This window comes from Mytilus edulis, chromosome 4 (genome assembly GCF_963676685.1).
Source record: "Mytilus edulis chromosome 4, xbMytEdul2.2, whole genome shotgun sequence".
Taxonomy (NCBI): domain Eukaryota; kingdom Metazoa; phylum Mollusca; class Bivalvia; order Mytilida; family Mytilidae; genus Mytilus; species Mytilus edulis.
The window spans coordinates 23,791,077-23,801,655 of NC_092347.1; the positions used below are offsets into that span (position 1 = coordinate 23,791,077).

Below are 10,579 nucleotides of genomic sequence, written 5' to 3' on the forward strand. Positions count from 1 at the left end.
GTGTCCTATCAACATATCTACTTGATACAAACTAAATTATTATAAAAAGACACAGTTTACAGACACCGTGTCCTATCAACATATCTACTTGATACAAACTAAATTATCCTAAAAAGACACAATTTACAGACACTGTGTCCTATCAACATATCTACTTGATACAAACTATATTATCCTAAAAAGACACAGTTTACAGACACCGTGTCCTATCAATGTATCTACTTGATACAAACTAAAGTATCCTAAAAAGACACAATTTACAGACACTATGTCCTATCAACATATCTACTTGATACAAACTATATTATCCTAAAAAGACACAATTTACAGACATTATGTCCTGACAATGTATCTATACTTGATACAAATAAAAAATATACTAAGAAGACGCAATTTACAGACACTGTGTCCTATCAACATATCTACTTGATACAAACTATATTATCCTAAAAAGACACAATTTACAGACAACATATCTACTTGATACAAACTATATTATCCTAAAAAGACACAGTTTACAGACACTATGTCCTATCAACATATCTACTTGATACAAACTAAATTATCCTAAAAAGACACAGTTTACAGACACTATGTCCTATCAACATATCTACTTGATACAAACTATATTATCCTTAAAAGACACAGTTTACAGACACCGTGTCCTATCAATGTATCTACTTGACACAACTAAATTATCCTAAAAAGACACAATTTACAGACACTATGTCCTATCAACATATCTACTTGATACAAACCATATTATCCTAAAAAGACACAGTTTACAGACACCGTGTCCTATCAATGTATCTACTTGATACAAACTAAATTATCCTAAAAAGACACAATTTACAGACACTATGTCCTATCAACATATCTTCTTGATACAAACTATATTATCCTAAAAAGACACAGTTTACAGACACTGTGTCCTAACAATGTATCTACTTGATACAAATAAAAATATACTAAGAAGACACAATTTACAGACACCGTGTCCTATCAACATATCTACTTGATACAACTAAATTATCCTAAAAAGACACAGTTTACAGACACCGTGTCCTATCAAAATATCTACTTGATACAACTAAATTATTATAAAAAGACACAATTTACAGACACCGTGTCCTATCAAAATATCTACTTGATACAAACTAAATTATCCTAAAAAGATACAGTTTACAGACACTGTGTCCTATCAACATATCTACTTGATACAAACTATATTATCCTAAAAAGACACAGTTTACAGACACCGTGTCCTATCAACATATCTACATGATACAAACTAAATTATCCTAAAAAGACACAGTTTACAGACGCTGTGTCCTATCAAAATGTCTACTTGATACAAACTAAATTATCCTAAAAAGACACAGTTTACAGACACCGTGTCCTATCAACATATCTACTTGATACAAACTATATTATCCTAAAAAGACACAACTTACAGACACTATGTCCTGACAATGTATCTACTTGATACAAATAAAAAATATACTAAGATCAACGCCATAACTAGGTGCATTTGGCTACACTGTATGAATATATAACAGCCAAAGTTCTTGGTCAACAGTAGCCCATTACATAGCTGGATTTCTAGCTTTCTTTAGACGAAACTGTTGATCATAGTCCTTCGAACCTAGCCCAATTGAACGACTTGCACCCAACTTAACCGAATACATATATGTTAAAATATTTTGTGTATCTTCTAAATGTACACTAACATAAATACTTGTGTAAATAAGGAAAGCATCTATCCATGTGTTAATATATATAATATCAGTAATCTTTTTACTTGGTTTAGTTTGGATAATCAGCTGTCCATTTGTATCTACAGTTAGAGAATTTGATTGCTCTGTGCCTGAATTTGTGAGCAATATACCTAAATCTACATATTCACCATTAATTATTTGGTCCTGAGTTTTTTGTGAAACATTTAAACCTAGATTATCAATTACACTAGTTACTGGCAAAATATTAGAACTTTGTGTTATACCTGTATTCGATTGTTGCCTTTCATTTACTGAGTCAGGAGATGTAACAGTAGCTGGAGAGTGAATAAGGGCAATGACAATCTGAACAACTTCATTCCTAAGTTCTGGAGTCATCTTAGCTGAAACTTGCGTGGAAGTATGCTAGCTGTCCAACGACATTGCTAGATCTGTTTCCCAACGGTGTCGGTACGTCCCTCTGCTGTACCCTTTGGTGAATAACCTCGTCGGACTGCTGACTATCACTAACATATGTTTGCTTCCTGGGCTGTGCTGAGGACCGTAACCTTTTCTTGGCTGCATAAGGACTTTTAGAGGGACTTTGTGACATACGCACTGTTTTCCCCATTTCCGTAAGATGTTTGGTTTTTAAAACTGAAAGAATTACTACAATAATATTAGTGATATATTTTGTAAACTTCATACATTTATTCATTATTGGTTTCTCTTTAAATTGCTTGCTGTGTAGCAGATGAAACATTTCATACAACGATAGTTTTAAAATCGCAGACGTCCATGCGACACGTGTCTTTAAAACCATGTGAGCATGTTTTATCTAAAATTACGGGTCTGTTAAAATTTCTATTTTTTGGAAATGTAATTCATGATTTCCACTGAATTACACCAACAATTAAAAATTTACAATGAAATATTTAGAAACTCTTTACAGAAGAAACAACAAAATATATAAAATCTTTAACACTATTTACTGGATCAAAACCATGTGCTTTTTCTATCTTTCAAACTTTCCAAACCTTTTCAGAAAAAATTACGATTTTTTGAAAGACATCCATTTCATATACCAAATCAAAGTAATAAAATTCAATATTCAACTAAATTTGTTATAATTTGAATAACTTTTGAAACAAACATTAGTTAATGCATACGGAACCCAATTTTTTGCGTCTTCTCTCTGCTGTATCGTGGTAAAGAAAGAATGATGACGTCACAGTTATCAAGGTTAAAATAATTAACGTGACTCATAATACATAACAAGTTACACCACGTGCGCAAAGCGGGACAACTCCCAAAACGTAAGCCCACTTTCCTCCGATAACCGGATTTATTCTTCATATGAATAAATCTTATTATGACTGATTTCATTGGTATAAAGGGTTAATAGTGCTCAGTCTTTCTGGTTGATTTCACATGTATAAAGTGCTTATGTTGCTCATTCTTCATGGCTGATCCCGCAGGTATAAAGGGTTAATGTTGATCCGTCTTTCCGGCCGATTTTACAGGTATGAAGGGTTAATGTTGCTTAGTCTTCATGACTTTATGATTTATATTGTTGACTTGTGTTTCTTTTTTCGTCCTGAAGTTGTCCGGTTTTTTTTTTTATTAAATTATGTGTTTTGTTTAGTCATTTGAATTGTGCGTCTCGTCTGTTAGAGATGTATATTCGTGGGATGGTTAATGTTTACTTAAAATACTTACAATATAAAAAAGAAGATGTGATATAATTGCCAAAGAGACAACTCTCCACAAGAGCCTAAATGATACAGAAATTAACAACTATAGATCACCATACGGCCTTCAACAATAAACGAAGCCCATACCGCATAGTCAGCTATAAAAGGCCTCGAAATGACAAACGTAAAACAATTCAAACGAGAAAACTAACGGCCTAATTTATGTAAAAAAAATTAATAAAAAATAAATATCAACGCATCAACAAACGACAACCACTGAATGACAGGCTCCTGACTTGCAATTGGAACAGGCACATACATATAGATCTGGCGGGGTTAAGAATGTTACGGTGTTATATACAAGCATGCATTGAATCGATTAGAACGTTTAAGTTTTGTCTACTGTACGATATGATTACGTGTAGAATAGTATATATACCTGGGAGGAAATACAGGTGTACTTTTCATGACATAGAATTAGTTTTTTATGCTTGGTCACGCATATTGAGATGCAGCGCCACGTTTAATCCAGTGGTAATGATACTGTTAATATGGCTAATATCGACGTAGACAAAATATTATTGTCTCTAGGATGGTTCGGTCCTTACCAAAGACAACAATGTGTGTATTTTGCTTTCGCAATGACAGGTGCTGCCTATGCAATACTCGCATATACTTTTGCAGGTAAGTTCCTTATTGACAACTTGATATTTCGGTTATTTTTCGACCCAGAGAGTAATTACCATTAAACATTATTCGTTGGTCGCATTCGTATAACTATACTATTCTGGGGCGCATTGCATTTGCGCCAAATTAAAAAATTAAATCCAATCTTTCATTTCACCACAAGGTTAACTTGTATTTCATTTGCGTCAAAAAATAAAAAGTGCATTTGCGCCATTTTATAGGTAAAGTTGGATATATTCATTGCTCCATCGTGAATAAGACTTTTTTTTAAGCATTCCCCCTGGGTAACTGAGTAAGATCATACTCTTTTTTTTAAATATAACTGAGAGTCACTTAAGGTTAAAATCATATAGTTATCACATGTTTGAAGCGTGAAAGATGACATTGTCATTTCTTAGACAAATCGGCCGTATGTTTTCTCAGAATGGAATGATTTCATATTTTTCATGTTAGACCGACTATGGAATGCGTTTTGGAAGGCTATGCGGTTGTCTGTGATTACTTTCGTGCACTTCATTTAAAATTTGGCGAATAGGAACTTTCGAAATGCTAATTGTTGTTATTAGCAATCATACCATATTTCATAACTATGAATTCAATTCTAGGGTATACATTTGTATTTTTTATGACAAAACATATAGGTTATTCAGTGTAAATTGGTACATCCGATCTGTTGTTTACAAGTCTTGAGGCAGAACAAACTTTTGAGTTTAATACAGTGTTAAATATGTTTTCTTGTATAAAGTTCTTTAGTTTTGTTAATTTTTTTTGAATTATTTATAAAATTCTCTTATCAAGAACGTATCAGTGCCTTTCATTATGGTTACGAAGGCTGATTTAGGAAGAATATGCTTAATTTTGCAATCAAAAATCTGTTCAAAGTAATTTATAAAAGTTTCTTTTGAATTTTACTGTTTTTATACTATTAACCTGTATAATTGATGCAAATGAAGATTCACGATGTGTGCAAAATCTAAATCAGGGGCTGCCTATCCTGAGTAATCACCTGAGATCACCCCGGTTATTTTTTTTTTGGTTTTTCTTTGGGGGGGGGGGGGGTGTTCATGTTGCTTATTTGACTCGATGCTGTGCTTTGTATAGTGTTGTTTGTCGGTGTGTTTTTTTTTTATTCTTGCCATTGCTTTGTCCGTTCGTTTTTGACGTTTGAGTTTAAGTATCCCTTAGATATCTTTCGCTTCTCTTTTTAAATGGTCCTTTAATCTTTATATGTTTCCGAATCCTTTTGTAATATGTTATCACTGTATTTATATGTGTATGCCATGTACATGATTTTTTGAAATAAAATATGTTTAAAGTAATCTTTATATGAACCTAGTTCAAACCAAATACAAAGAAGAGTTTATATTCATATCACATTGTAAGGTCTAATTTGTCACTGGACGTTTAACAGCCATCCGTCTATCCATGCATAAAAATAAATTGATTAAAATAATCCATAAATTATATGCACTTGACTACAATTGCATAACTACTATCTGATTTAAATATCTTTTATATTTTATATATTTTATTTTAATATAATTTTATACAGTTGGAAGTTACCAAAATTTTATATAATCTAGCTTACAGACCCCCATTTTCATGCAACGTGCCTGTGAATAATTCTTTGGTGGCTTCGGTTGTAAATGGTACTGATATTCAGCTGATTGGTAGTACATGTGAAATTGAAGTAGTCAGAAATAATACAAATAGTTCCGGCCACGATGTACTAATGACATTACCATGTCATTATGGTTACAACTACGATATCCACCAAGATACTGTAATTACAGAGGTAGGTCATGTATTCATACCACAACGCATGCTTCTTGCTGTTACAGAAAGGTTAGAAAATCAGTTTTTATTGTCTTTTCGTCTTCTATCGTCATAGAGATAGGTTTAATATATAATTGCTGTATGTTGTGCAAAGTTAGAATGATGAACTGTTACAATTCATTTCAATTTTGTTTCATAATTCCCGAAATATATTTTCTGAGAATATGAGATTAATATCCCTTTTCATTATGTTGGATTTATATGCTGTCGATGTATAAACTGACAGTTAATAACCTTCTTAAATAATTTTCATATATTTTACTTGATACCTTAATGGTAAGCTTTTCCTTGTATTCCTTCTATTTACATGTCGACATATGGGAAATAGACACTATGTAATCGTATACTTAATTTTTTACCAAAGAGCATGCTAAAAAGAGTACGACTGTTAACTTTAAAGATGTGTAGTAAATGTAACTATCTATATTATACTGTGCCAAAACCTAAATTCCAGTTTATATATTTTCTATAGTGGGACCTCGTATGTCAAAGTGAAGGTAAAGGAGGACTAACTCAATCTATGGTAACATTTGGCCAAATGTTTGGATCCGTAGTATTTCTACCGCTAGCTGATCGTTATGGAAGAAAGAAAATTATGATTTCAGTTGGATTTTCCATGTTTCTAGTTGCAACGCTTATATCTCTGTCACCGAATTACTACGTTTATATTGCAATGAGGTTTTTGACTGGTGCTACTCTTGAGGTGAGTAAAAACTTAATTTGAATTATAAAAAAAAATGTTCTGTAACAACCTGTATATTGATTTGTGTTGTTATTTTTGGTGTTGTTGTTCCGGAATCGGTATTGTGGATATAAAGAGTAAACAACAAAGAGACAGCAACACAAAAATACCAATACAAAATAGACATATATTACAGATGTGTATTATAACTCGCCCAACCATAAACACTTATGGCAGCGGATACAATAAACAAGATGTTTTACTTGGATGCCTGAGCAAAACGCGCGTTCAACATGCCAAGTTATGAGCCTGGTATTTTTGAAGAGGGGTTTGGAATAGGAATCTGTAAATTTCAGAGGCGGAAAATCAGTACACATACAGCTTGTTGTTCGGTGTGCGCCAAGGCTCCGTGCTAAAGGACGTACATTGACCTATAATGGTTTACTTTTATAAATTGTTAATTGGATGGAGAGTTGCCTCATTGGCACTCACACCACATCTTCCTATATCTACATACAGGCCTACCTTTTGTTGTCCATTCGTTTGTTGTGATATGAAATGAATCCGATAATTTTAATTTTCTGATAGGCGTTTTCGAGACACTGTCGATAGTACGGGGCGCCGAATGGGACTCTTGTGGTTTTGTACTCGAAATTTAATTTTGTACGGACAAAAGTGAGTTTTGTTCAACAAAAATGAGTTCAGTTTAACAAAATTTGTAGCATACTATCTACAAATTTAAAATTTTGTCATACAAAATTATTTTTCAGTGGACAAAAGTTACTTTTGTCATGACAAAATTCATTTTTGTAACACAGACTTTACTTTTGTTACCTAATTTGAAAATTGGGCGACAAAAGTCAATTTTGTATGCAAATAGGTTTATATTTGCATACCTTTTTGACAAAATTAACTTTTGTCATGACAAAAATTAACTTTTGTCATGACAAAAATGAATTTTGTCTACAAAAATGAATTTTATCATGACAAAAATGAATTTGGTCTACAAAAATGAATTTTGTCTTAACAAAATTGAAGTTCTCATAAAACAAGTCTGTATCACAAAGTTTTGTAAGACAAAAATGATTTTGTTATGACAGAATTGAATTTTGTACTAAACCACAAGAGTCCCATTCGGTGCCCCGTAGATAGAGAATCAGAATGAAATCTGAATGTACAGAAAAAGTTATACCCCTGGAAATTTTCTGCTGTAAAAAAAAACCAAACCAGTCAAAAAAGGAATAACTGTCGAGACCGTACATCATTAATATTTAACGTAATGCGCCACAAATATCCGTTTATTCCGTTCCAGCTGTATTTTGTTTACTTTTTTAACACAAGAAAAACTCTTCTCATGGCAAAAGGGTATCTACAAAAATGTATTACCCCTGTATAATTGTCATTATATTTTGAATTTAATGTCAAATCTGTCACATGCACATTGTATGTTTTTAAATAGAATTTTATAATTCAATTAGGGTTATAGTATGACAATGTATACTTACATCTTTGAAATGTTTCCTGGGAAATATCGTTCTTATATTGGCATTTTTGGAGCCTTTTGGTGGAGTACAAATGTAATTACCGTCACTGCCTTTGGTTATGGTCTACAGAATTATTCATGGCGAATTCTACATTTGGCACTTGGATTAATGGCATTCATCAATTTGTTTATATTTTGGTAGGATACTTTAGTTCACATAAGTTTCTAAGTAAATTGATATTATAAAAAAGAAGATGTGGTATGATTACCAATGAGACAACTATCCACAAAAGACCAAAATGACACAGACATTAACAACTATAGGTCACCGTACGGCCTTCAACAATGAGCAAAGTCCATACCGCATAGTCAGCTATAATAGGCCCCGATAAGACAATGTAAAACAATTCAAACGAGAAAACTAACGGCCTTATTTATGTAAAAAAATGAACGAAAAACAAATATGTAACACATAAACAAACGACGACCACTGAATTACAGGCTCCTGACTTGGGACCGGCACATACATAAATAATGTGGCGGGGTTAAACATGTTAGCGGGATCCCAACCCTCCCCCTAGCCTGGGACAGTGGTATAACAGTATAATATAAGAACGAACTATAAAAATCAGTTGAAAAAGGCTTAACTCATCAGATGGACAAAAATACAAGTAGACGTGGCCGGGTACTTATACATCCCGACACAAAAAGACGCAATGAACAGATCTGAGAGTACTTGCAGTTATCTGACAGCTAGTTCAAAGCCACTAACAACTAATAAAAAATCATGCATTTAAGACTAAACAATCAATTGCATGTTAATAATAATCAAAACAGTACAAAGGTGCAATAAAAGCCAATATTATCCTTCGATTTATGATAATATGGAAAATTTGATTTGATAGTCTCTATAAACAAAAAGACTTAAAATTGTGGTTTCCATTTTACTACAATAACGTTCTGTTAGTGTACAAGTCTCTACTTCCATTCTCTTACAGTTCTGTCTTGTATATGTTACAGTGAATTTGTATAATCAGTGATTATGTAGAATCCCTGATTTTTCAGGAAATTTGTAGAATCACTAATATCATCATTAGTGATTATATATAATCCCTGAAAATTACCAGTGATTTAACATAATCACTTAACATTTTAATAATTATTCTACAAATTCCCTAATATGATTTCAGGGATTATCAATAATTAAAGGATCCTTTGTTTGATAAATTTTTTTCTTATAGACAAAGTTATATTTTTTTCTTTCGTACTCCTTGCCAGATGAAATAAATTTGTTTTTTTAACAGAGGATGATTTAAAAGATATAACCAACACAGGGTTTCGAGATACAGTTGTAGACTTCAAAAATTAATGATATTAACATTCCCTTTATAGTGATAACTTTACATGTATTGTTTGTTTCTTAAAAGCCAGCATCATATGGATATTCATGTTATATTTGTAAATACACAGAGCATGTTATTTGTGGTACGTGTAAAACAAATGGTGAAGAAGATTATGAGAAGATTATGGAACATCTGTTTTGTGGGTTTTTGTTGGATTTTGTTATTTTTATTTTTGTTCAAATGAACATGAACTTCAAACTGATAAACAGAAAAACAGGCAGAACTAAGGATTGACAAATAAAACAAAATTTTAGAGGAAGCTGGCATTTGATGTAATATTCTTATAGCAATTCCATAGATTAAAAAAAGAAAGGGAAACCCAAAAAACATAATGGCAATTGTTCTGTGCCTGGCCACAAAAAATGGTATCTTGCTGATACCAGTTTGGGGTTGCTAATTCCCTTTTTTGGGAGTACCTTCAGATGTTTTTACTAAACACTTTATTTCTCTTATGTATGTTGTAAAATCTGATTCGATATGTGAAGGAAACGTTTTTTTGAATATGGATATTGTTGTAAAAACAGATGTGAAGCATATTGTTTTAATATATTGTGTTTAACATTTAAATACATTGTGTTTAACATTTTAATATATTGTGCCTAAAATTTTAAAAAAATTGGGTTATAATTTTGATATATTGTGCTGAACATTTCACAATTAATGTTTATCATGATGTTTTATTATGATTTTAATTTAGTCCTGGTATCTATGATAGGTTTATTTATACTGAGACTACTACAACCTTATAGTAGTCTCAATTTTTTAAGAATAAATTATTTGACTTTTTTTCATTTTCTTTATAAATAAAACTGTTTCTTCAATTCAGTTATTATATATAATCACTGACGTTTTTTTCTAGTGATTATACACAATCCCTGGAAATTTTAGTGATTATATAGAATCCCTAAACTAGCTAGATTTTTCAGGGAATATGTAGAATCACTAAAATCATTAGTAATTATATATAATCTCTGAAAATGACCAGTGATTTTATATAATCACTGAACATAATTATTCTACAAATTCTCTAATATAATTTCAGGGATTATGAAAAATTTAATAATACTTTGTTTGAAAAA

At 31.8% G+C, this 10,579-nt stretch overlaps 1 protein-coding gene across 1 annotated transcript in view; it reads left to right on the plus strand.

The window, feature by feature from the left end:
- Window positions 1-3,690: 3,690 nt before the first annotated feature.
- LOC139521303 (organic cation transporter-like protein) overlaps window positions 3,691-10,579 on the plus strand; it is a 51,870-nt gene continuing 44,981 nt past the window's right edge. The window contains exons 1-4 of the mRNA XM_071314780.1: window positions 3,691-4,093; window positions 5,680-5,891; window positions 6,405-6,635; window positions 8,093-8,295. Of these exons, the coding sequence (XP_071170881.1) occupies window positions 3,961-4,093; window positions 5,680-5,891; window positions 6,405-6,635; window positions 8,093-8,295 (779 nt within the window). The 5' untranslated portion in view covers window positions 3,691-3,960. The remainder of the gene's footprint in view (window positions 4,094-5,679; window positions 5,892-6,404; window positions 6,636-8,092; window positions 8,296-10,579) is intronic.